Raw genomic sequence first — 27,930 nt, 5'->3', positions numbered from 1 at the left:
TAATTCTTGTGTTCCATTTGAAGATGAAAAATATAGGCCAAAATCATAGACTTTGCATAGAAGCTGGATAATGAAGACAGCTCTGGAGGAACACATAGATACACACAGACACACATATATAAAGTATACACATATATATTTTTTAAAGTTTATTTTTACAGTTTTAAAGCTTTTAAAGCAAAAGCCAGCCCCTCCCCTCTCCCAGATTGGGCGGCCCCTCCCCTCTCTTAGTGGGCGGGGACAGCAGTTGCATGGCCAGCTTTCCTTATGATGCCACAGGTCCCTCTGGACATGCTGCTGCCTGGCCATGCCTCCTTTCCCTTTCATCTTTCTCACTGACCAATGGGCTTGGAGCATTAAGTCCAAGCCCCTATTCTGTGTTCCATTGGTGCCCTGGTTACACCACCTGTGGCTCAGTCACACAGCTGCCTTGTAGGTGACTGGAGGCATTCAGCAGTGCTCACTGGGATTTTGCTGATGTGGCCCCAACCCCACCTCCCACCCCACCCCACGATGTCAGAAAAAACACAACAGGGGAAATTGGCCGCAGCCAAGAAAAAGGTAAAATGCACCAGGTCATGGCCCCCAACCCAGCCACAGATCCCCTCCGATGACAAGACCGGTGGCAGAGTCCGTACCACTCCTGAGGCATACCAGACTAGGCCCCCCAACACCAGTGCCTCTGGGCTCCCCCAACCAAAGTCTTGTCAGTCAGCCCCACCCCTTCAGCAAGCCACTCAGTCATTGCCCTTGCCAATCACCACAGGGTGACTTTGGGAGGGTGACTCCTGGGGCTCCCTGCTCCATACTCGGACCTCACCTCCTGCCACCCCAAGCCCAACCTCCCTGGGCTCTTTGGGCTTGTGTCTCCCAGGACCTGGGTCCCCCAGCCCCAGGCGCCGCCCTGGCCAGTCATCCCTGGGTGACTTTGGTGACTCCTGGGGCTCCCTACTGCAGACTCTGACCTCCGCTCTTGCTGCCCCAAGCTCGACCTCCCTGGGCTTCTTGGACTGGCATCTCTGAGGACCTGGGTCAAAACCCTGTGTTTCCCTCCCCTATCATGGAGTGGCGACTTGGGCATCAAGCCAATGTGGTCCCCTCCCCTGGGAGAAATGGAATGTAGTGATGTCACAGTCCCACGAGGAACTGTCATTACTGCTGCAAGACCGGCCTTTGATCTTACAACGCAGTCCCCTAAGTTTTCTCACCCCATTTCTGGTTCCTCTGGTTGCAGCACAAATTTCCAGCTGGAAGGGGAGTGGGGACTATGGGACTTATGAGCAAGAAGTTTCAGGCTGCTTTACTCCCTGAACAATGTCTAATTCACAGTGTGAAAAGCCTACACTTCCCCTGTGAGCTCAAAACATTGACAGTATCTCTGGGCGGCAATGGGAGAATGGGTTTGGTTTGGTTTTCTCCCAGGCTTATACCTTCCAGAGAGACTTTAACATATTTTCTGAGTTCTCCATGGTTCTGGGACCAGACTGACCTTCAGACAGTGGTCTCTGAAGTGAGATTTGCTCATCTTCTGTGGAATAGATCTTGGGAAACTGAACTTGACAGCTTGAATCTTCCTCATATCATCTCAACCTGGGGTACTTTGAGTGCCACAGGATAAATGTGGGACATCTTTCTGAAGCATCATTTTCCCTTGATTCTCTTGAGAAAAAACATTAATGTACTAAGGGATGACAGACACATAGGTTTCCAAGCGTATACCAGACTTCGCTCTGAAATGAGGCTTGGGTTGTCCTCTTTCTGATAAATTCCCAGATTTAATAGAAAAGCTGCCTTCTGCCATGAGGACACATTGATATGAAAGTGTGAGAGGTACTGGTGCGCTTCTTCACGCTAGCAGGCCTGTGAGGATGTATGACTCTAAACCACATGGCCTACAGTTCCTGCCTGCTTCATGTTTACTTTTCTACCTCTGCCCCTGGTTTTGGTCCCTGGAAGCTGCTGATTCATGGCAAAACCCCAGAGCTTGGAGTCAGAGGACTGAGTTTAAGTTCCAGTATTGCCTTTTTTGATCTTTCTTTTTTTTTTCTATCCATGATATCAATCCCTCTCAATCACTAAATGACTGTGACAACACCTTGTCCAATTGTTGGTGGCATTAAACCAGATGGTATATAAGAGAATTTTGTCAAAACTGTAAAGGAGGATGTGGCTGTAGGGGCTGATCATTCTCATAAGTGTTACTGCTCTTTTTTCCCACAGTTAAAAGAATATTGGCAGAGGAAGAGCCCTGGCATTCCAAAAGGAGCTAACAGGAAAAAGAAAACCAATGGCAGTAGCCCTGACACAGCCACTTCTGGTGGTTACCACTCACCTGGGGATGTGAGTCTTGGCTGGCCAGGCTCCTGGGGACAGGGGGCCTAAGGGGCAGTAGAGGGTAATTTTTAAGGTTGTGGATGGACTGTTGGGTACTGGTTAAGAATTCTGGGTTTGAATCCTGCCTCTCCATCTGCTAAGGATTGATTAGGGATTGATTAGCATATGATTTAGGGTAAGTTGCTTGAGGTCTTTGGGCCTCTCTTTTCACATCTGTATAATAGAGGTGGTATTTTTTGACTTCCATTTGTGAAATTTAAATCAGATTTGTTATTGTTGCTTTTATGGGAATCCTTAGTATATGGCCTGCTGCAAACACCCAGGACACCCAGAAAATGGTCATTGCTGTTTGATTTTCCTCATCCTCAGTCTCAAGAGGAAGCCAGGTAATGAGAAGAGACACTTGCCATCAGGCTGTCCCTTTAGGAGTCACTGAAAGGGCCCCAGGGTGGGATGGTGGGGAGATAAGAACCATGAGAGAAGTTGGCACAAACGAGTTATGGGACAAAGGTCCAAGATAGGCAGAAAAGAAGCTTTTGCCAGTTGATGGGGAATAAAGGAAGTCAGAGGGCTTAGACAGTGAGGGGGGACAGAACATCTCCATGTGCACTCTCATCTCTTGCAGTCAGCAACAGGTATCTACAGGGAGGGCCGTGCATCATCTGCTACCCTGGAGGATCTGGAGGTAAGAGGCCCTGGGCTGAGGTGCAGTGACCCTGCAGGCCAGCCCTCCAACCTCCTCCCACAGCAGGGGCTTGTTGCCCCTCTGCCAGCTGAGACAGCCTACACATCCCCACCAGCCCTAATGATTGTTTTCTCTACCCCTCCCCACAATCTTCCTCCAACTCCTCCTCTCTGCATGCACCTCAGAGCCAGTACCAAGAACTAGCAGTAGCCCTGGATTCAAGCTCCGCAATAATCAGTCAACTCAGTGAAAACATCAATTCACTGGTAAGAGTCCAGTGGGGTCCCCTGATTCCAGCCGGTCAATCCTGGACTCCAGTTTCCTCTTGGGGCCCTGAAGAAAGGGGCTAGGAGCTCCTGATGCCAAGGGCAAATGGGGAACTGGGGCACCCAGGTCTCACCTGGAGGGACCCCAGAGCACAGAACATGCAGCATGGCTCTTCTGCACTGCCCTCTTTGCTGACTCTCCCTTCTCCAGACACCCATACTCTAGTTGTTGCCACACATGCCCTGGGTTTGTCACCTCTCAGGGAAGCACTAGCCTGACTGGTTGTCAGGGGCCCGTATTTCTGCCCTGCCTCAGTCCCTAATTTGCTTTTTGAGTCTGGACAAGCCATCTCTCCTCCTTAGGCTCGTGTTTCTGGAGGAGGTAGAGAGTATCAAAGGTCACTGTTAGCTCTGAAAGTCAGAGATTTAAAGGCCCTTAGAATGGAAACCTCAGGGCCAAGGGCTCCTGTCTGTCCTTTGCTGTCTTATATCTCTGCTATGAAGATCTGTTCCTGGCCTGTACATGCTCAGTAAATGTTGAATGAATGCACCTTTCTAAATCACAAGCTGGCAGAAGGGAGGTGGGACTTTCTCAAACTCTGTCTCTACAGGTTCAGCAGCCCCTCTCTCCAGGGCCCTCTCCCCACTGTGCTTAGGGCAGGTTCGCACATTGAAGGAGGAGAAGAAGCATGAGATACATCGGGTACAGAAGCTTGGGGGGTACCAAAACCAGATGGGTAAGATGGGGCTGGCATGACCTGGGAGCAGGACTGGCATCAGAGGGCTGTGGGGGTGACTTAGAATGCCCCAGGGAGGCGGGTGGATGGAAGGGCTTTGAGGCAGAGGGAAAGAGGTCTGTGCCAGGAGATGGCAAGTCTTGTCATCTCCATGAGCCTCAGTGTCCGCATCAGTAAAGAGGGAGGAATGCCCATTGTCAGCCACCCACAGTGCTCTCTATCTGAAAGTGACTTGGAAGATTGGCTGCCATCCGGGTGTGAGGAGTCATTAGCAGTGAGGCCAAGTTTGGGAAGCCTGAGAGGAGGAGCTGTCCACCAAAAGGAGGATTTTTTTTTTTTGAGAATCCAGAGGCTCTTATTGTCTGCTTCCTTTCTCAGCTGAACCCCTGGCCCCAGAGCCCCCAGCAGGGCCCTCTAAGGTGGAGCAGCTACAAGATGAGACCAACCACCTAAGGAAGGAGCTGGAGAGTGTGGGAAGACAGCTCCAGGCTGAGGTGGAAAACAATCAGATGTTGAGTCTCCTGAACAGGAGACAGGAGGAGAGGCTACGTGAACAGGAGGAGAGGCTACGTGAACAGGAGGAGAGGCTACGTGAACAGGAGGAGAGGCTACATGAACAGGAGGAGAGGCTGTGTGAACAGGAAAAGCTGCCAGGGTAGGAGAGGCTGCTGGAAGAGGTGGCGAAGCTGTTAGAACAGGAGAGGTGGCAGGAGGAGCAGGAGAGGCTGCTGGAGAGGGAGAGGCTGCTGGACAAGGTGGAGGAGCTGCTGGAACAGGAGAGGCTTCGGGAGCAGGATGAGAGACTGTGGCAGCAGGAGACTCTGCGGGAGCTGGAGAGGGTGCCGGTGCTGGAGAGGATGCTGGAGCTGGGTTGGGAAGCCCTCTATGAGCAGAGGGCGGAGTCACACAGCGGCTTCAAGGAGCTGGTGCATTGCCCCACCTGGGGAGGCTGCCCTCTTCCCTAGCCCTCAAGGCCTTTGTTTCCCCACCTGTAAAATGGGGCATTGTAGCCTTCACATGAAATGGTACTTCTAAAGGCACCTGTGAGCTGGAGCTCTGCTCTGATGGCTGTGGGAGAGAGGGGATGATTTTTCTAAACTGCCTCCATCTTTCCCGGTGCCATGGGAGGCAGACACTAAGTTGTGGGGTCTCCAGTTTTAGTGGGTGACCACTGATTGTTTCTCTCTGTCCAGAACAACGAGAACAAGAGCGCACTGCAGTTGGAGGAACAAGTAAAGGAGCTGAAGAAGCCGGGTGAGCTGAAAGAGACGGTAATCTCCGACCCCTCCAAGAAGATGTGGGAGGCAGGCACCAGCCTCTGGGGAGGGGATGTGCCAGGCCAAAGGCAGCTGCAGCCTGAGGGCAGGTGACCCCAGCACCCTCCAGGGCAGTCCTGTGACTGTTTCTGCTTCCGGCCCTGTGACGTTTAGAGGTGGGTAGCCCTGGGCTCCTCCCAGGTCTGGACATCATCATCCCAGCTAGAGGCATGGAGCCCTCCAATCACAGAGGAAGAGACAGTGGTATAAGAGGCTCCTTTTGTGGGGTGTGGTGGCTCACGCCTGTAATCCCAGCACTTTGGGAGGCTGAGGCAGGACAATCACTTGAGGTCAGGAGTTTGAGACCAGCGTGGCCAACATGGCGAAACCTCATCTCTACTAAAATTAAAAAAAAAAAAAATTAGTCGGGCCTGGTGGTGCATGCCTGTAATCCCAGCTACTCGGGAGACTGAGACACGAGAATCACTTGAGCCCGGGAGGTGAAGGTTGCAGTGAGCTGAGATCGCACCACTGCACTCCAGCCTGGGACACAGAGTGACACTGTCTAAAAACAAAACAAAACAGAAAAACAAGACTCCTTAGATTCAAACTGGATTCCGGCCTTGGTTCCACTCGTCATAATTCAACTACTTTGCATCTCTAAGTCTCTGTTTCTTTAACTTCAAAAGGAAGTTAGCCTTTTCCTTGCAGAGGTGCTGAGGATTAAATGAGATAATAGGTGGAAACATTAGGCATGTAGCACACTTAGCAGATGATGGTTGGCTCCCCCTGCTTTTCCACCAGTCTGTGGTCTACAGTTTAAATGTTGGGAAAAAGGATGTGAGATTTGAGGCTGGGGAAGGAGGCATGGGGTTCTAGGCAAGGGAGGCAGTCTCTTAGGGCTGGAGCAAGGGTCCACGGCCTGTGCAGGCCACAGAGCCCCACGGTGCCCTCGCTACCCTATTAATGGGCCAGGAATCTGGAAGCCAGCCACCACATGCCCTCATGCCCAGGGTTTTCCGGCAGGTGGAGCTGAAGAGCCAAGAGGCTCCAAGTCTGCAGCAGCAGCAAGACCAGTACCTGTGTACCGCTCTAGGAGCCCCAATCCCACAGGAGCTTGGGTGTGCGGACAAGCAGGGTAGTGAGTAGAGCCCTCAGGCTGGGTGGGCAGGCAGGAGCAAGGGAGGCTGGCACTGTGCTCAGATTCCCACCCCCCTCCCTCTCTCTGAAGATCTTAGTGAGGTAAGCCTCACTGATAGCATGGAGGCTGCACCAGGAGAGGACAGGGAGGGTTCTCTCCATGACAACCCCACTGCACAGCAGATCCAGCAGCTGCTTCCTCTAATGCAGGACTCCCCAGGAGCACCCAGGCTTGGGTGGAGAAGCTGTTGGTACAGGAGAGGCAGCAGGAGGAGCAGGAGATGCTGCATGCCATTCTTTTTGGGCTGCCGAGAACAGGGAGATAAACATCACCATCATCTAAGAGCTGGTCAAGAAATTAAAAAAAAAAAAGTTAAGGGGTTAATCTCCCACACAATTCATTTACTTCATTTGAAAGTTAGAGCAACTTACATTTATTTGTGTTTCTAATTTATAGTTTAAATTTATTTGTTTCTAATTTATAGTTTAAATTTATTTGTGTTTCTAATTTATAGTTTAAATTTATTTGTAAAAAGTTAAATGAGAGTGGGTCTTTCCCTCATGTTCACTCTGGCATCCTTTAGCATTTTTTAAAATTTGATAATTATAGGACGTTAGCATGCATATCAAGTTTGCCCTTATGTGGTGGGAGTTCAAACACCCAAAGACCCACTATGTGCACACAACTTTTCTTGCTGGTTTGGGATAGGCTGCCATGCTTTTTTAATGTTAGTACAGCATGTATATTCATTACGGAATTCAGATAAAATTTCCTTATGTTCTGCTGTTATGTTTGATCAAATCCTAATCACAGTGAGCTCTTCATTAGCTCAATATGTGGTTTGCCCTCAAGTGCACGGTCTATTACTTTGTAATATGCCACTGTGAGTACTATTTACAGTTGTTTAAAGGTGAAGCACTGGAAACAGCCTTTCCCCCTTTTTCTGTGTATTGGGGATGGGAGTAATAACATTTTGGGGAGGTTTTTAAATCTCCCAGAAGAGGAAAGTGGCCTGCTGTGGCAGTTGTGTGCAGGATAGAATATGTTTCATTTGTTCCGGTGCCAAGAATGAGCACTGTGCTATGGTTGTTCCCTTAGGATTTGTATGTGCTCTGGGCTCATGAAGATACTGCCTCATGAGCTGTGGCAGTTGTACTCTTTTTTGACAACCTGAAAAGGGATTATTTCTGAGGAATGAAAGGCTCCCATCATGACTGTGGATGTGGAAAACCTTTTCTAGCTGAGAGCATTTATATCTACAATACATTTTAAAGTCAGAGTTCATGTTCCCTGTTTTAATCACATGACTACATGTCCCAGTACACAAAAGGGCACTGGTTGGCATTCTCCTTAATGTATTTAGTAAAGATCAGAAGAAATCCTTTAAGAGTTTAAATGTCCCTGGAACAGGCATACAGGCTCTAGTCAAGAATGAATTTGAGTGAAGGAAAGCTGTGTGACACCTGGCATTCCTCTATGTTCATATAGCTTATTTGAGGCTAGAAAATGGATTTTACCATCTAGACCTCTCTGGCTAATAGCTAGTGTTCAACCATCTGACATATGGAGAACACTTTAAAAATAATAACAAACATTATTATAAACTAATATATGTGAGAGTACTTAGTTGAAACAAAAAGGAGTTTTAGTAGACAGTATTATACTACATTTGAAAATCAAGGAGCAGTTTATGCAACTTAAAATGTTTACAAACTGCAGCACAATGTACTGTTTGTGAATGTCAAAGTGTCATGAGGAAAGTGTCTATACAATCACAGAGTTATATTTCCTCACAAAGTTCTTTATGAAGAGTGAAATATGTTTTTATACCTCTCAGTTTCAGTTAGAGGCATATTTTGTGTCATATTTATGGCTTAAAATGGACTAAAGGTCCTGTTCTTGCCTTTTCTGAACTTGCCGCTTTTGCATCCTTTGAGTTCAGTTTAAAGACACTTACTTTAACTCCATTTTATACCCTTGGGCTAGAAATCGTACCACTGTTAATTAGCCACGTTATTTGGTCTAACAGTTTTTGTTTATCATTCTGAAACTGAGCTTATCTAATACATTGATAAATTATTTCAAAGGTATTTTTATAGTTCAAATCGCTTCACTTTTACCCTGACACATATAAATGACTAGGAATGACCTTCAGATAGCGTTTAGCAACTGTAACCAATCTGACAATAATGTGTTCATCAGGTACCTCTGGATTAAATCACATGCTGGCATATTTAAGCTGAATGTCAGTCTGAAAAATAAATATACTATATTAATTCAAATACCACTCTTTGTGTAGGTGTTTTGTCATATGTTTAAGAAAAAGCTAAAGAGAACGGAAATCCTATGACAATAACTCAAGTCTTTCTTCAAAGTGCATGCAGTCTTTTGCAGTACCTCATTCAGCCAAGTATTTGTTCTCTACCTCATTCTGTATAAGGCAGCTTTTAATTTGCTTAGAAGGCAACATTAGAAGGTTAGAGCTCAGCAGGAACATAGAATTTTAAAATGTGACTTCAACTGAATAAATTTGAATTTCTGTAGGGAGTAAAGAATCAAAACACCTATTTAAAGACTGCAAAATATGATAATTATTTTTAAAGTAATTGATTAAACCTGGTAGGTTTTCCTGAAATGAAAAACAATCAGTTCTAAAACCAAAGCTGATTTTTAGAAAATGTGAAAATGTAAGCCAAACCTATCCATAATAGATTCTCTAAAACTTTATCTTACAGTCACTTTCAAATAACTATTCAAAAATGTAACTGCTATATTAATGTCTTAAAATAATTTAAAACATTTTAGAATATGAATACTGTTGTTTAAAACAAAGAATCCAGGGGAAGGAAAGTAGACAAAGAAATGCCAATTCCAGTCCAAAGCTGTATTTGCCAAGTTTTCTTAGAATGACTTTTACTGATTTATGAATTCTTATACACAGAATGCATAATGGAAATACTGATTTTTGTCTAATGTGGCATTATTGACTGCTTTTGTGATGCTACTATAATGTAATACATTATTAAATTGTTTCAAGGTGCTGTTTTGCCTAAAAATTTTGTGTGTCTTGAAAACTATAGTATTGGGTATTCAGACTCTGCAAATTCTGGGCATGTTTGGCATCAGATAATCGGTTTTTATTCTTACAAAATTGTAACTATGTAAGTGTGTTTATTAAAAGAACACAAACTAAAAAAGTGACAGGAATTAAAAAAAGTTGTGGGATGTAAAAGTTACGGGATAAAAAATACTGTGGACAAGTTGTGGCAAAAAAAAATTGTGGAAAAAAAGTAAAAAAAGTTTTATGAACATTTTTTTCAAAACAGTCTGAAAAAGAAGTTACAGGACTTAAAAAAAATCATGGGATAAAAATAAAAGTAAATAAAAGTAGGCCCCTGTCAGCATACGCCTGGAGAAGTGGGTCTGGATTCTTCACCCCCACCATGTCCCTACAACCCCTTCCCTTTCACCCCTTTACCATTAGGGTAGCAAGACAAGACCCTGGTCTAATGGAGGGAGACAAAGAGACCCTTTACTACCTTGACCAAGCCTGAGTCCTTACATTTCTGGAGGATGATGTTTGTTATTTAAGAGCCAGAGGTTGGAGGAGTTGGTTTGTTTGGAGGAGGTCTGATGGCCTCCTTACTCTCACCAAAGCAACTTTTCCCTCAGGGGGCTCCCATCTTCTTACTCAGAGAGGCAGTTGAGGTGGGACAGTGGAGTTAACTGTAGATGAGGTGAGGGCACAGGCTGCTGGGGGTGGCCCCCCTTCCCCCGTGTACATACTGTAGCTGTGTAACATTCTGTATCGTACCTAGCAGAGGTTGCAGCTGGCATATGAGGAAGAGGTTCTTATAATTATTCATGGCTGGGAAACTTATTTATTGCTAGCATAGGAGCGAGGAAGGAGGCAGTGATGGGGTCATGGCTCCCTGGTGATGGGACTCCTGTTTTTCATTTGTTGTTGTTGTTGTTGTTGTTGTTTTGCTTTTGATTTTGGAATAAATGGATTTAGCCATACTGCTCAGCCAGTTATGTTCCCGTTTCCCTGACTGGGTCCTGCAGTTTGTCCCACTGAACGAGGAGCCCCAGAGTGTCTCAGCATGTCCAGCTGGGCTGTGGGGAATCTTCCAGGCCTGTTACCTGTATGCTGCCTGGTGACACCTGGTGGATTTCACAGGGACTGCCATGGCGCCTATGGAGTACAGTCTGGCCCTGACAGCCAACAGGTTGAGAAGCCTGATCTAGCTGTGGCTAGGAAGACAGATACCAGCACCCAAGGGCACTGACTTCCATGCACCCCAGGTGTCTTCCGTTCTGTCCCCCTGCCTCCCGTTCCTGTCTGCACCAGGTGGCCTGTCTGTCCCTCCAGAGTGCTGGCTGCCCTGCAGGCTCCCTCCAGGCTGAGTTCAGGGCCCTGTGCCCTAGTGGCCAGAGCCGGCTTCACAGGATAAGAGCCAGCTAAGCTCCAGGGAGTTTCTAGGAATAGTGTCCCTTGAAAAGGGTGTGACCTTTTCACTGCTCCCAACAACACCCTAAAAATGGCTTGGCCTTTTCCATCCCCTGAGCTCCATAGAGAACACAGCCAGCAGAGGACACATTCTCTGTCATCCAGAAATGGGTTTCTCAGCCGAGGGACAGCAGGACTGGTAGAGACTGTCAGGCCACACAGCTGCCTGCACAGCACCGCCATGCTTGGCCAGAAGGGCGGGAGGGATGGCGGGGGCTGGCTGTCCACAGGCAGCGCATGTCCCAGAAGCTCACTGGAGGTGGTGCACGTTGGAGGGGCGATGTCAGGAGACAGCTTCCTCTTGCTGGTCTACAAGACTCCACAAGCACAGCACGGGGACTGATTCCCAGTGCTAGAGGTGAGGCAGTTGGCCACGTATATATATGTATATATGTGTGTGTGTGTGTGTGAGAGAGAGAATTTATAGCTATTTATAGAACAGGGCAGGGGCATACCACAGAGGGGGCACAAGTTTTCAGCAACGGTCACACCTGGACATGTCAGCTCACCACTACAACAGACTAAGTCACAGATGAAGGTGGCTGGCTTTGGGGCTAGGGGAGCCACTGTCAAGTCACAGGACACCCACCCAGGCAGGCTTGGAAAGGGAGGTCTCTGAGAAGAGGAGGAATATGTTTAGAGGTCAAAGTGGGGCCTGGGGCTCTCAGGATGGGATGGACTTGCCTGACCCGATCAGCTGGCAGTTGGAGAGAAAGCAGAGAGAAAATGGGTTAGAGAAAAGCCAGAGCTGGTGAGGCAAGTGCAGAGTATAGGTGCGCTGCAGAAGCTGTGGGAGGGCCGGGGAGGGGAGGGCGTAGCTGTGGGCATGGCAAGGTTCCTGGAAAAGAGGGGCTGGAAAGGAAAGGGGAGGAAGATGGAGAAGCCAGAGCTTCATCGGTAGTGCCTGGGGACTGTGGCGGCCCTCCCCACCCCACACATGCTAGCCTCTCTCATGGCACCCAGGCAATCCATCCATCCACCCACAGTTCAGACCAATGCCAGCCCCCTCGGGCTTCCCTCTTCTGTGGTCCCCATGTCTTCCAACCCACTGGCCCAGGGCCACCTCTTGCTTGGAGAGCCCCATCCAACAGCCACCAGACCTGATAGAGAAGGAACACTGATTGAACCAAAATGGTGGAGCTATAAGGGATGGCTGGCTGGAGTGAATGCCAGAGGCTCCTCTGGGCCATCAGAAAGCCCAGGGTCCTCTGAGGGAACCTGGGGAAGCCAGGGAGGGCAGGTAGTTGGATGCCATTGGCTATAGACTTCTAAGTCTAACGGGAGCCTCAACTGGTTGGCGGGGGGCTGCAGGTTACATAGGTGTGTCTGGGCCCTTCCTGCTGGGAAAAGCAGAGGAGGGAGACTCCGTTGCAGGAAAGGGAAGTGAGCTCTCTAGGTGGAGCTCAGCTGAGCCAGCATGCACTGTGGTCCCCTTTGCTGAATAGCACTGGCGGCCCCTAGAAGCAACAGGCCAATGTGCGTGAGCCTGCTGGCCAGCAGTAGTGCTTCAGCAGGGGCCAGGGACCCTGCCTTCAGTCGCACGCTAGCAGCTATCATGGTACCTGGGAGGGAGGGAAGGGGGCTGTGTGTCCTTCCATGGCCTATGAAGTGTGTTGTGGGATGACCGCGTGTATAGGACTCTCAGGCTTTTATCCTAGATCACCACTGGATTGCTGACAGATAGAGGATGTGGGACCCTGACTACCACCCCTAGTCTGCAGTGGATTTGGCTCTCGGCACTCCCAGGCTGGCAGCTGGATACCTGCCCTGGCAGCATGACTCAGACTGCATGACAGGTACGGCGTGCCCAGGATGATGTTCCCAGGCCTCTGGCCGCCTGAGTCCAGCCCCACACACAAACCCCTCCAAGCTCCCAGCCTCCACACCATAAACCATGAGCTCTGTGCCCTCTCTGATGGTTGCACATCTCCCACCTTGGGCATGAAGCCTGTTGTAAGAGCCCCCAGGCTCAGCCATGGAGACCTTGAGCAGTGGCACTGAGTCCCGTGGCTCACAGGGAGCAAAGTGTGACAGCCAGCAGCACAAGGACAGAAAGAGGAAAGAGCAAGTCTGCAGCTCCAGAAGGGAGGGGCAGGGAGCCTGGCTCTCAGGCTCCAGGTATGCCCCCTGTGTGGAGCTGGGGCAGCGGGGCAGGCAGACCATTCATGCAGCAGGCAGCGAGACATGTACCTACCATGGCTGACGCTCCTCAGGGGCCACTGGTAGTGATTCTGAAAGACAGCTTCAAATCACATGGCAGGTCACATGCATGGGTGGGGCAGGCCTGGGGGTGGGGGACACACACACGCACACACCGGAGTGTGCACACACATGCTGTGAGGCCCCACGGCCCACATGCACACGCTAACACACATGCCCACAAACAACACGCATACGTCGCCCTCCCCGCCACCTCCCGGTGCCCAGCACCCTCACCGGCCGGCACGTGCTGCATGGATCTGGGGCATGCAGCCACTCGGCATATGGAAGCACATGCGTGGGCAGAGTCACAACACAGATGCTTACCCACACACAGAGGCATTTGCACCAGCTCCCTGCACACTCGTGCCTGGCGTGCTCAGAGGACCACCCATGCTGCTCAGGGAGACAGGGCTTGCTCACTAATGTCCAGCTGTCATTTCTCCACCTAAGAGCCTTCCATGGCTCCCTACTGCCTACAGCATTGAATCCCAACAAGTCATACATTTTGGACTTTGAAGGTTCTCCACCCTGTGTCCCACCCTCCCCACAGAGCTCTTCCTCATTCTGTCTCTGTTCCCTGCTTTGGCCAGTGGCTATCCTCAATGTGACCCACACTACACCTCTGCCCACACTGCAGCTCTTTACTCAGTTACCCTCCAGTTGCTCGCCACATATCCCTATCTCAGTCATGCCCCAGACTGCATTGAAGCCAGGCTGCCTTGAGAAGCTCTCCCAGACTGCCCTTTTCCCCAAGGCAGGGTCATGATTTGCCAAAGGTTTCGTGTGTGTCAGCAAGACTGGAGTCAGAGCAGGCATCAAACTTTACATCCCATATATCACTCCTCACCATAGATCTGGGTGCCAAATAGCCTGAAGAGTCTGAACTCACATTGGAATTTAGCAAAGTGCTCCTACAGCCACATCTGCAGTTAACATAGTATCCCTATGGCCACTGTCTCCCTTGATCCCCACAGCCATCCTAGGAGAAAGGCAGAACGTCATTTGCTAGAAGGGATGCTGAGGCTCTGGGAGGGAAAGGGACTTGCCTAAAGCCCCAGGGTGAAGCAGCCTCTCTGGACTCTCATAGCCTAGAGCTGCCAGCATTCCCTTAGGATCTGTGCCCTTGGGCCTGGCTTAATTTTTTCCTCTGCAAAGAGCCATCTGTAGGGCTAGAGGCTGGCAAAGCCTGACTCATTACTGGACGCCAGTTCCTTTGCTTGACTTTCAGTGATTTCTACCTTACCCTCGGGTTTTATGTTGCTTGTCTCAACACTATCACTTCTCATTCCTCCACAAGTTGAATTGCTCACTCCAGCCACTTGAAGCATGCTGTTCTTAACACAGTTAGCTCTAGGCACATGGTTGGTGCTAAAAAGGAAAAAAAAAAAGAGTGTTATGTCAATTTCATTGATTAACAAAAGCGATGGCTCCACTGCAAAGCAAAGTTGATACTCCTGGGTTCAAGAGCCTTTTAGACAAATGGCTCTGAGCTAAAACATGATCATGCACTCATATGCATCTGTCTCGGTCTGATGAGATAATCTGGATACTTGGTTGTTATCCTTGAGCATTTTCCTGCCTCATTAATGCATGTGTAGCCAGCACAATAATAATAATAGCTAATAATGGCTACAGCTGAGGGCTTTCCTGAACCAGGCGTGGTTTTAAAAACTTTAACCCCTAAAGCTGAGGACTTTCCTAAGTTAGATAGTGGCTTTGAAAACTTTAAAGTTTTCACATAGACTGTCATTGAATAATTTCTGTTTTTCAGATCAAGAAACTGAGACTTACTATCACATTTGGGATTAAGCTAAACAAAAAAAAAAAAAAAAAAAAAAAAAAAGAAAGAAAAGGAACAGAGGCTGAATGCCCTCAAGTATTTCACAGCCAGCAGGAAATCAGAACTTGAACCCAGGCAGTCTAGCCCTGGGATCCTTTGCCCTTACCCATTATCCAGTGTTGGCTACACAAAACTAATGAGTACATATTTTCAACTATAGTTTTAAGTGGGTGACATATTTTTCACTATATTTTATGTAGGTGACTTTCAGTTTGGGGGTATTCTACTTACACAATCTATTGAGCTGGATATTAACTGAGAGCAAACAGAAACTAATGAACTCTGAAAAACATAAAACATGAGCAACATGACGTCACTGCAAGAGACAAAACAGCACATAGCCTTCTTGTGACTGTATTTTGCTGACAGTCCATGAGCTGATAGCCTGAACTCAGCAGTGCTGTTCCCTTGGGACACACACACACACACACACACACACACACACACACACACGAGTTGGTGGTTTTCTGCCTCCACCCCCACCCCAACACACACACGGGTTGGTGGTTGTGCTGCCCGGAGCCTCCAGTCCGCGAGTGTGAAGAACGGACCAGATGGGTCCAACAGTGCTGGGTCAAGGCGAGGAGGGGGCAGCCGGAAGCGCGCGCATGCTCTGGACTCCTGCAGCCGCCGAAACAGGTGCGCAGGGGGCGCGCGGTTTGAGGGGTGAGGGGTGACGGGTGTGAGGGGCGAGAGGGACGGGAGCGGGGTGGGGCAGCCCTTTCCCAGGCGGTAGCGGGGGCTGTGGTGCTGTTGCCCTTTTAAGCTGCGGCTTGACAGGAGCAGCGCCTCCTCTCGGTGGAGTCTGTTAGAAGGGGAGCAGCCGCCCAGGCCGCCACACAGCTCCCCGCAGAGGCCTTGGTGCCCCTTGCCATTTTCCAGCCCTACTCTGACTAAAGTTGAGGCAGCAGGGAGAGGCGGAGCTGGGAGAGTGCCGCCGAGAGGTCCCGCGGGTGGTTGCGGCCGTGACAGCGGCTCCCGACGGGCTCACCTTCCGCGCCCCACCTGCCAGAGGTGAGAGTAAAATGTCCCTGTGAGGGTTCAAGGCCAAGCTGAAGTTGTTGGCCTCTATCTTCCACAAGAACCAGGAGCCGCTGCCGCAGCTCATGCTCCACTGCAACATCACGCTGAGGCGCCCAGTGGCGGCCTCACGGGCAGGGCAAGGGCGGAGAGGAGGCGCCCAGAGTCCCGGGACAAAGGGGAGCCTGCCCGGGAGAGGCCCCGGTTCCCCAGGCGGGGCAAGCGCGCCCCTTTCTCCCGCGACTGGCCCGCCCCGCTGCGTGAAGCTTGCGTGGGAGGAGGGGGAGGGAGCGTCTCTCTGGCTCCTTGCCGCGGGGCTGGCTTGGGGGCTGCCGGCACCTCTGGCCCCAGTCGCTGCGCCCTGAGGTGGGAGCCCGCGTCGCCCGCAGCCCTTTTGGGGCCCATGATCGCCCTCAGTCAGCTATGCTCCCCTGGACCGTGACGGGGCTTGGCAGGGTGGCTCCAGCTGTTGTTTGAGCCCAGTGAGGGAAGGGGAAAGGCCTTTAAGATTTTCGGTTTTTTGGCCGGGCGCAGTGCTCATTCCTGTAATCCCAGCACTATGGGAGACTGAGGCAGCTGGATCTCCTGAGGTCAGGAGTTCTAGACCAGCCTGGCCAACATGGTAAAACCCCGTCTCTACTAAAAATACAAAAATTAGCCAGGCATGGTGGCAGGAGCTTCTTGAGATGGAGTCTCACTCTGTCGCCCAGGCTGGAGTGCAGTGGGGCGATCTCGGCATACTGCAGCCTCCATCTCTTGACAGTCCGTGTGTTCAAGCGATTCTCCTGCCTCAGCCTCCCGAGTAGCTGGGATTACGGGCGCCCGCCACCACGCCTGGCTAACTTTTGTGTTGTTTAGTAGAGACGGGGTTTCATCATGTTGGCCAGGCTGGTCTCGAACTCCTGACCTCAAATGACCCATCTCTGCCGCCCAGAGTTCTGGGATTACAGGCCTGAGCCACCGCGCCCGGATCCAAGGCCCTTAAGCTTAAATGCCTCGTTCTTCAGTCAGGTTTTCCTTGTTCCCGCATGTTCAGCCAATCGTGTTTAAGGAGAAACTAACAATGAAAACGGACTCGTTGATGGAGGAAAAGTTGGAATGCAGCCTCTGGTGCTGTTTGAGCGATCCCTCTATCCCGGGTCGCTGCTGTGTTCTGGAAAGGCGCATTGTACCCTGGATGCAGCAGGTAAGAGTCCTGTCCAAGTGCTCTGCCCGCTTTTCCTTTCAGGCTTCTGTATCAGCTGTTTTTCCCCTGTAGAATGTGCCCCTGACAGCCACCCCATAACCCTACCCAATTTGTCTTTACGTGTCTGACCATCAAGGCTCTTCTGGGTCATATTTAATTCATGCTGATATTTCCCCTTCCTCCCCTCTTTAGTCCTCACTATTTTTGCTTTGGTTATGTTATGCTGTATTCTGTAAGGCTTTAAAAAAAATTTTATGGTGGCAGGGGAGAAGGTTTTATAATTATACTTTGTGCTTTTTATCTTCCACTCAATAAATCCTTGGTAAATATTTGTTTTATTGGATGTATGAGCCTATTCTAGCTATATTGTGCTTGAAAAAAAATCTTAACTGCCTTGTAAGTTAACTGCTAAGAATTTGTCAAAAGTGCAGACATAACATCAAGAACTTGTCATGGATAGTACAAAAAGGTCTCTAAGGACTTGATGGAAGCCTGTAAATTGACTTCCTATGAAAGAGAGTGTACGAAGTGAAAATGTAAAGCATGGGTGGAGAGCCAGAGTGATGAAGCCAGGGTCCCTTTCTCCAGATCCTTTGTAACACTGTTATGTGACCTCTTCTAGAAGATCGTTCTGAAAGATAATGCCAACTCGGAACCTAGGAAACCATCCAATGGGTTTCTGCAGCTTAGGTGTTTCAAATCCTCATCAGCACGTTTGTTTTCTCTGCCTCAGTTTGCTTACAATGATGTTCTCAGTAGCTACAATTGCTGTCTGTCTTTGAATACTTAAGCATTTTTTTTTAGATGACAGGGATATATGTGCATTTTTATTTTACTGAGTGTTAGAATTTTTACTCTGATTTTGTGGGCTCTAGGTGAGCTACTTGGTTGTTGTAAAATGATTAGCAGGGAAAGCTCTGTGTGTGTGTGTGTGTGTGTGTGTGTGTGTGTGTGTGTGTGTGTGTGTGTGTGTTTTAAGTTTCTTTTGTTGTCAGAGGACTTAGAATTTTATTTTATATGGTAATTCTTTCAATTTACTTTATTCTCCACCCCACATTTATTGAACAGCAAAGTATGAAAGTAATGTGTCCCATAAGCAGCCTTCAGAAGAATTACAACTGCTGTATATCTGAAATTCTTTTTTTTTATTTTTTATTTTGAGATGGAGTCTCACTGTATCACCCAGGCCAGAGTACAGTGGTGCAATCTTGGCTCACTGGAACCTCTGCTTCCCAGATTCAAGCAATTCTCCTGCCTCAGCCTCCTGAGTAGCTGGGATTACAGGCACCTGCCACCGCACCTGGCTAATTTTTGTAGCTTTAGTAGAGACAGGTTTCACCATGTTGGCCAGGCTGGTCTTGAATTCCTGACCTCGTGATCTGCCTGCCTCAGCCTCCCAAAGTGCTGAGATTACAGGTGTGAGCTACCGCACCTGGCTGAACTTTCAAGAAGAAGTTTGTGCATCAGTTTTCAAAAAATTATGATATCAAAAGATAGCTGTGCCCTACATTTGGAAAGATACAAAAACTGAACATACTGGCAGGCAGTTTTGCTTGCTGGTGCTTGAGATAGAGGCACACATTGGTCTCAGTGGAATTATGGAGAAAAATAGATAAAGTTATTTCTAAATAAGACCAAAAATCCTTTTCTTAAGCAGTGACAGGTAAAGAGGTTGTCTTGACTAACCTTCAATTGTGTTGCCCTTGCTTGAGACAGTTTTATGGTGGGATGGTAGTGGTGATAAACTTGCTGGAAATTTGTCTGCTTATAGTAACCTTTGTGGTAGCTGTCACAGACAACTTTATCCTCACAGGCCTTGAAATTAGTATAAAACTAACAGAATGGAGGAGAAACAAAGGACCTGAATAATTAGATGCTTAGATAATTGTTCTGTGTTTTCATAACTGGTGAAAAAGAGCAGTATTAGAAGCACTTACACATTCTATGTAAGGAACACTGCCTGAATTTATATTGCACTTTTGAGCACCATTAACTGTTAAAAAACAATATTTAAAAAATATTGTAGGTAATATTTTAAAGACAAACAGAAAATTTCTATTTTCAAGATGGATCTAAAACTTATCAAAATTACAAAATTTAAAACATGTGATTGAAAAATATTAATGCATAGGTTTTAATATTGGTCATTTTAAATGTCCTTCAAAATAGATTGTCTCTTAAATATTAAACTGAACAAACTTTGAACATGTTGTAGAGTTTGTGCCGAAGGTTAAATTTCCTGGGGTGATGGATATTTTGTAATATGGACAATAAAACCTTCTTATTTTAAGAAATTTAGAAAACTTTTAGGCAAAACTAGAAAATATTACCTATGTAATTATACCACTCAGCAGGTGCCACTGTCAGAAATTTGTATCTTTCCAGTCATCTGCTCTTTTCTCCTCTGCTTGTATATGTTTCCTCTCCCTTAAAAATCAGATATTTGTTTGTAATCTGCTTTTTCACTCCACAGTATTGTAGATCCATGTTATAACTTACTCCTCTACATTGCCTTCAGTTATTGTGTGCTTTCTGTTGGATGACTGTACCATGTAGTCAGTCATGTTTTCTGGTACTGAATACATACGGGTATGTGTGTGTGTGCGTGCGCTTGTGTGTGCGTATTTTTTTGTAACTTAACTAATGCTTTAGACATGAGTAGGTAGACCTAAATCCTTGAAACCTTCCACGTGGTGACTTTCAGTTCTCATTGCTGAATTTGTTTCCAGAGATGGAAGAAATTATATTTTATGGGAACTTTTTTTCTTTTTTTTTTTTTTTTTGAGTTGAAGTCTTGTTCTTGTTGCCCAGGCTGGAGTGCAATGGCGTGATCTCATTGCAACCTCCACCTCCTGGGTTCAAGCAATTCTCCTGCCTCAGCCTCCCGAGTAGCTGAGATTATAGGTGCATGCCACCATGCCTGGCTAATTTTTGTATTTTTAGTAGAGATGGAGTTTCACCATGTTGGCCAGGCTGGTCTTGAACTCCTGACCTCAGGTGATTTGCCCACTTCAGCCTCCCAAAGTGTTGGGAATACAGGTGTGGGCCACTGTGCCCAGCCTTTTTTTTCATCTCAGTACCAGCTTTTATTTATCAGATTGGTAAAAATGTTAGAAAGTGTGCAATGAAATGGGCATTCTTACAGTCATGGCAAAAAATATAATTATCTTTGACTTTCTAGAAAGTAGTTTGGCTTTCTAGAAACTTGTTTGAATTCTCCCTGTTTAGGCAGGATGAATTCTCACTACCCCAAGGTGGCCAACCTTGTCTCTGTGATTCCATCTCTCCCAGAAAGAGAGGTCTAGTCTCAGGGAAAACCCAGATTTGTTTGGCTTAGCCCACCTGACAGCTAATCACTGGACATGGGGTGGGCTGGTAGAATCCTTTGGTCAGGCTTTGTGTTGAGAGAGAGGTGGAAAGATGGGAGGGAGGTAGCAAAACTTGCCTCAGTGGAACTATGTAAGTTAATATAGAATGGCAAAGGGATGTTTCTTCCAAGGAAGAGATTCTAGGGAAGGAAGAAAGTGGAGGGGAAGGCAGCAGTTCTCCAAGTTTTTGGGTCAGTATTCCTTTACACTCTTAAAAATACATTGAGGGCCCAAGGAGCTTTGGTTTATGTCGGGTATATCTATTGGTATTTATCACTAGAAATTAAATCAGAAATATTTAAAATATTCTTTAAAAGCTCACCACATATTGTTATAAATGCTTTTATGAAAAGAAAATTTCTAAACCCAAAGTAGTACAATCTTACATCTTTTGCAAATTTTTTTTGATGTTTGATATGTCATTTGCATGATGTTTGACATGTCATTAGCAAATTGATATGTCAGTTTGCTTCTGCATTCAATTTATTGTGTGATATTTTCTTGAAAAAATGTGAACAAAGGCCAATCTCATACAGATAACCATTTTAGATCATTGTGGATATATATATATTTTTTGAGATGAGGTCTTGCCCTGTTGCCCAGGCTGGAAGGTAGTGGTGTGATCACAGCTCACTGCAGCCTCAGTCTCCGGGGACTCAGGTGATCCTCCCACCTCAGCCTCCAGAGTAGCTGGGACTACAGGTGTGTACCACCACACTTGGCTAACTTTTTGTATTTTTTGTAGAGACGGGGTTTTGCCATGTTGCCTAGGCTTCTTTTTTGATACTCCATCAAATCTTGGTTTTTCTTGAACTTTGGATCTTCCACCCTTGCATGATATTACAACATTGTGCATTGGTCACTTATAAAATAGTGGTTCACTAAGATCTTCTACATATTGATACATTTGATTGTACAGTATCAAAATACATTCATCAATACCACCATCAATCAAATCAGAATACTTTTGGAAAGTGATGGTGGACATAAGTTTTCTAAAATTCTAATTTTTTCTTCAAAAGCTTGAATTTTATTAGTAATTTTGTTATTGAATTTTATTATAGCCTGTCTGTTGTTTTCCTTGAAATGACAGAATCTCATTTTTTGAAAAAATATCTGCCAGAAATGCAAGTTAAAACAACATTTTTTGTCAGTCAGCCTTTCAAGTAAAAATGGTATTCCGTTAAAGTGGTTAATTCACTTCATGACTTAGTCACTCAAATTTTTTTTCTCAGGCAGCCTGTAGGAATGCTCATGTATACTTCCCATTTCATCACTTGAAATATTAAAAAGATATATTCAATGATTTAGATATAGTAAAATATTCACTGATTCATCATAGACATTCTTTTTTCTTTTTAATTTTTGAGATAGGGACTTGTTCTGTCACCGAGGCTGGAGTGCAGTAGCGTGATCACAGTTCACTGCAGCCTCAACTTTCTTGGTTCAGCCAATCCTCCTGCCTCAGCCTTCCAAGACGCTGGGACTACAGGCATGCAGCCACTGTGTTCAACTAATTTTTGTATTTTTTGTAGAGATGAGGTTTCACCAGGTTGCCCATGCAGGTCTTGAACTCCCAGGCTCAAATGATCCCCCTGCCTGGGCCTTCCAAAGTGCTGGAATTATAGACATGAGCCAAAATTCCCAAACTTAGCATAGACATTCTTAAATGAAACTGACCTTTTGTTGCCCTTCCTTTTTATTTTTATTTCTGGAGACGGAGTTTTGCTCTGTTGCCCAGTCTGGAGTTACATAGGTGCAATTTCAGCTCAAGGCAACCTCTGCCTCCCAGGTTCAAGTGATTCTCCTGCCTCAGCCTCCTAAGTATTTGGGAATACAGGCATGCACCACCACACCGAGCTAATTTTTGTATTTTTAGTAGAGATGCGGTTTCACCATGTTGGCCAAGCTGGTCTCAAACTCCTGACCTTAGGTGAACCGTCTACCTCAGCCTCCCAAAGCACTGGGATTACAGACGTAGGCAACCATGCCCCACCTGCCCTTCCTTTTTAAACCTTTCCTGTGCATAGTGAAGAATACCATGACTACTAGTAGTTTGGTGTTACTGCCTTTGTTTGTGCTAAAGTACCAACATTTTTACCCACCATTGTATTTGCATACTTACAGCAAATGTCACCATGTTAGTATTCCTGTCAAAATAGTTTGGACTTGGGGGTCTGAGGGCCACACTTTGGGAACCATTGAAAAAGGTACTTAGATGTACTAGATATCATATCTTTTCATCTACAAGGTTTTTAAAAACTTGATTTCAGTTAATTTTTTTTTGTAATTTTTAAAATATGGTTTTGAGGGGTTTCAGTCCAGAGCAACAACACATATTTTATTTTGCTTATGCTGAAGTTTACTAGACAAATACTAACCTAACAGAATGAAGTCCTAAATCTAACTGCAATTTCCTTAGCCAAAAGAAAAAAAACACAAAATTAAAAGCGTAAAAATAGTCCATATGGTGTATTCTCAGTGTATGCTGAAGAATTTGTAGAAGAAAATGCAATACTCAGTAAGTGGTGTTCTTTAAGAATAGGATTGGCTGGGTGCGGTGGCTCATACCTGTAATCCCAACACTTTGGGAGGCTGAGGTGGGCGGATCATCTGAGATTAGGGGTTCGAGACCAGCCTGACCAACATGGAGAAACCCTGTCTCTACTAAAAATACAAAATTAGTGGGGCATGATGGCACATGCCTGCCTGTAATCCCAGCTACTCAGGAATGCTGAGTCAGGAGAATTGCTTGAACCCGGGAGGTGGAGGTTGTGATGAGCTGAGATCGTGCCACTGCACTCCAGCCTGGGCAACAAGAGCAAAATTCGGTCTCAAAAAAAAAAAAAAAAAGAAAAAAAGAAAGAAAAAAAAGAATAGAAGTAATTCTGAAGAGCTTCTTTTAGCCTGTAAAGAGATTTGGAACACAGTAAGAGAGGAATGAGAAGAATGAGAATAGTAAAATAAACCATTATTGAAGAGATATACTGTTAATGATGTCCTCCATCAATACAACTTGTTTTTTCTTTTTCTTTTTTGTTTGTTTTTTTTGTTTTTTGAGATGGAGTCTTGCTCTATCGCCAGCCTGGAGTGCAGTGGACATCTCAGCCCACTGAAACCTCTGCCTCCCAGGTTCAAGTGATTCCCCTGCCTCAGCCTCCTGAGTAGCTGGGACTAAAGGCATCCGCCAGTGCGCCTAGCTAATTTTTTTTTTGTATTTTTTTAGTAGAGATGGGGTTTCTCTGTGTTAGCCAGGACGGTCTCAATCTCCTGTCCTCGTGATGCGCCCACCTCGGCCTCCCAAAGTGCTGAGATTAGAGGCGCGAGCCACCATGCCCGGCCCATCTTGTTTTTCTTAAAAAGGAACCTTCAGTAAATATTTGGTTTCTGTGGCTTCAGCTTTAATTCAGATTACAGTTTTCAAAGCAGTGTTGCCTAAAGTTGTTTGTGCAAAATTGTTTTCTGTGACTTGAACCTAGTTATTCTGAAGCTAATATATAAGAATAATGGTTTTTCCCCAATTTATAATAGAGAACAGTACAAAGTAACAGTGGGAATGTCTGTTAGTTGGTGAAAGCACATAATGCATAGTTCATTAGCTTTTTAAAAAAATCACATGTAATTGTGTTACAAAAATATATGTATACTAATGGCATTTACTTGGTATTACTTGGTTTGTGTGATAGAATAAAATATTAGAATTTTATGGTGTTTGAGTTAGTTATCTATTGCTCTGTAACAAATTTAGCAGCTTAAAATAACAAACATTATCTCAGTTTCTGTGGGTCAGGATTCTGTCCAGTTTACCTTGGGTTCACTGGCTTGGCCTCTCACCAGGCAGTGAAGATGCTGGTGGCGGCTGTGATCATCTCAAGGCAGGATAGGGAGAGAATCTGTCTCCAAGCTCAGGTTGGCAGGATTCATCTCAGAGGCTGCTGGACTGGGCCTCTGTTTCTAGATGGCTATTGGTCAGAGGCCTTTTACAATACCTTGTCATGTGGGCCTCTCCATAGGGCACCTCATCACATGGCAACTGGCTTCCATCAGAGGGAGCAATGGAAAGAGCAGGAGAAGGGTGACCAAGGCAGGCATCGTAGTCTCTTCGTAGCCTCACCTCAGAAGTGATGTTACTTTTGCTGTATTCTCTTTGTTAGAAGTGAGTCACTAGGTCCAGGAGTGGAATTTTACAAGGGTGTGAATGGCAGGAGGTGAGGGTGATCAGGGCCATTTAGAGGCTGCCTACCATTCTTGAAGAAAATTGTTGACTTCTATGAGCTGTAGCAGCAGTCAGTGCTATGCAAGGAGAATGGCTGTCTCAGAAGTCCAGCTCCTCACATGGGTTTTAATGTGTTGCCTTTTCCCCCATACATTTTGTTTCAATCCATGGTCATCTTGCCATTTAGTGGTGTGATTTAATTGCATATTTGGGTTAGTCTGTATGTAAACATTTAACATAGGTGTCTCTGGGTTAAACAGGAATCCTATTCATCTTCTTCACCGATATGGTCTGTGGACTCTGATGAGCCAAATCTGACATCAGTTATGGAACGTCTAGAAGATACTAAGGACAACAGCAGTTCGGTGAGGAAAGAAACCAAGCTATTTTCTCTTTTTCTCATGAACATTATATTTAGAAATTAAATGTTAAGTGATAATATAATATAAAACCATGATTAAAAACTATAATCTTAGAGGAATTAAAGTCTGGGTATTTTAAGTCCTCCAAATCTTATTTACTACCTGGTTTCTCTTTATTATTTCCCACATGTATAATCTTAGTTTAGATTAGCAATTCGGGATCTCTTTTTCCCTGGATTCTAACCATTAAGCCAAGCAAGCATTTTGGGTGGAGACCACTAGCCAAGGTGGGAAGTAGAAAGAAGACCAAGGTGGAAGTGAAGGGAGAGATGGGGAGAATGAACCAGAACTAGTGGGAGGGAATTGCCTTTTCTTTCAAGGGTCTGTAAGTCTGCAGTAAAAGTCAAAGGTATTCAAATAGGAAGTTTTGTTTTTGTCTTTAGTATATAAAGAAGCATAACTTTCCATTTTGCAAAAACTTTAGAAACCTTTTTTCTTGATTATAAAACTTATAAGCAACCATTATTGAGAAGATTAGTAAAATATAAAAAAAATAAAAATCTCACATAATTTCTCTAATATAACCACTGTTAACATTATAGCTAGTTTCTATCAGTATGTATTGCTTCTTTGTTATCAAAGTACTTATACCCTTACAGATATGTTTAAATAGTTGAGGTCATATTCTATAAATATCTGTAAATAGCTGGGTGCTGTGGCTCACACCTGTAATCCCAGCACTTTGGGAGGCCGAGGCAGGCAGATCACAAGGTCAGGAGTTTGAGACCAGCCTGGCCAATATGGTGAAACCTCATCTCTACTAAAAATACAAAAATTAGCCAAATGTGGTGGCAGGTGACTGTAGTCCCAGCTACTCGGCAGGCTGAGGCAGGAGAATTGCTTGAACTCAGGTGGCAGAGGTTTCAGTGAGTCGAGATTGCGCCACTGCACTCCAGCCTGGGCAACAGAGCAAGACTCCATCTAAATAAATAAATTATATATACACACACACACACACCCTCATATATATATACACATATATGTGTGTGTATATAGACACACACACACACACACATACACCTACACGTGGCCGATTGCCTTGCCTCTAGCACTGGGAATCAGTCACCGTGCTGTCCTTGTGGAGTCTTGTGGCCCAACAAGAGGAAGCTCTCCCCTGACATTGCCCCACCAAAGTGCGCCACTTCCAGTGAGCCTCCCTGTCATGCCCGGCCTGTAGACAGCCAGCCCCCACCATCTCTCCCACCCCTCACCAAGCATGGGGGTGCTGTGTAGGCAGCTGTGTGGCCTGACAGTCTCTACCAGTCCTGCTGTCCCTTGGCTGAGAATCAAACCCATTTCTGGATGACAGGGAATGTGTCCTCTGCTGGCTGTGTTCTCTGTGGAGCTCAGGGGAGGGAGAAGACCAAGCCATTTCTAGGGTGCTGTCAGGACCGATGAAAAGGTCACACCCTTTCCAAGAGACACTTTTCCTGGAAAGCCTCTGGAGCTTAACTGGCTCTTATCCTGTGATAAGCCAGAGGCTCTGCAGGGTGAGGGAGCAGAAACCTCTTCACCCCACCCAACGGGGACCTGTTACCTCTGCCAGTCTCTCACTTGGCCTTGCTGCTGTCCTCTGAGACTGCCTATTCCTCCCTCTCTGTGACTCTACACCACCATCACCTCCTCCAGGAAGTCCTCTGGATTGACTCCTAGCTTATTACATCTTTATTGTGCAGACCCTCTCCATTCAAAGCCCCTCTTCAACTGCCCCCCACCCTCCGCCCCACCACCTCCAAGACAGAGATTCTGGGTTCCTGCAACTGAAGCCCCTCAGAGAGTGTACGAGGGGCAGAAAAAGGAGATCAGGAAATGAGGGAAGCAGTGCTGTCAGAGTTTCCAAAGCCCTGGCCAGCAAGGCCTCAGAGGCCTCTGTTGGGGTGGGGACCTCCCTGGCTATGCGCTCCAGCAGCAAAAGGCAGCCTCTGTGAGCTTCTCCCGCTCAGCCCTACAGGAAGCAGGAGGGCCTAGCCTCAATGGACTGATTCAGACCCCAGCGCTCCAGAAAGTACCTCTGCTTCCTGCCACCATTCCACTCTGGCCAAACAGCCTCTACTCTCTTCTGCTGGGAGGGGGCCGCAGGCAGGTGGTTCAGTGGTTAGGGTCAACCATCTACTTCAGTTCCTGTCTGGCCCAGATCCCTGATGTTGACCATGCCTTAGTGGGTGTATGTATACCTTTAGTGCAAGGGTGGTGTGATGGTTAATACTGAGTGTCAACTTGATTCGGTTGAAGGCTGCAAAGTATTGATCTCCTGGGTGTGTCTGTGAGGGCGTTGTAAAAGGAGATTAACATTTGAGCCAGTGGGCTGGGGAAGGCAGACCCACCCTTAATACTGGTGGGCACCATCTTTCTAATCAGTTGCTAGTGAATATAAAGCAGGCAGAAAAATGTGAAAAGGCAAGACTGGCCTAGCCTCCCAGCCTACGTCTTTCTCCCACGCTGGACACTTGCTGCCCTCTAGCATCGGACTCCAAGTTCTTCAGTTTTGAGACTCAAATTGTCTCTCCTTGCACCTCAAACTTGCAGACAGCCTATTGTGGGACCTTGTGATTGTGTAAGTTAATACTTGATAAACTCCCCTTTATATATCCATATATCTATATTTATATCTATATCTGTCTATATCTCCTATTAGTTCTGTCCCTCTAGGGAACCCTGACTAACACAGGTGGGTAGGCACAGGGAGATGTGCCCCCTTCCCTGTGGGTGCTGGGTAGGTAAATGTTTAGCAATGGGCTTTCTTGGGG

General features: G+C 46.5%; 1 protein-coding gene and 2 pseudogenes across 1 annotated transcript; all 3 read left to right on the top strand.

Moving 5' to 3' along the window:
• The first annotated feature begins 477 nt into the window (after window positions 1-477).
• LOC129395704 (golgin subfamily A member 6-like protein 9) lies at window positions 478-6,761 on the top strand. Its single transcript, XM_055107099.1, is given in 9 exon segments — window positions 478-561; window positions 2,221-2,340; window positions 2,960-3,019; window positions 3,205-3,285; window positions 3,947-4,005; window positions 4,372-4,948; window positions 5,216-5,276; window positions 6,305-6,419; window positions 6,629-6,761. Coding segments are annotated over 9 exon segments (1,290 nt in total).
• On the top strand, window positions 611-1,311 carry LOC134729846 (uncharacterized; annotated as a pseudogene).
• Window positions 6,762-15,525: 8,764 nt separating the features above from the next.
• LOC129395547 (putative ubiquitin-conjugating enzyme E2Q2-like protein) lies at window positions 15,526-25,186 on the top strand (annotated as a pseudogene).
• Window positions 25,187-27,930: the final 2,744 nt, after the last annotated feature.

The sequence above is a fragment of the Pan paniscus genome, chromosome Y (assembly GCF_029289425.2).
Source record: "Pan paniscus chromosome Y, NHGRI_mPanPan1-v2.0_pri, whole genome shotgun sequence".
Taxonomy (NCBI): domain Eukaryota; kingdom Metazoa; phylum Chordata; class Mammalia; order Primates; family Hominidae; genus Pan; species Pan paniscus.
This window is presented reverse-complemented; position numbering and strand designations above follow the sequence as displayed.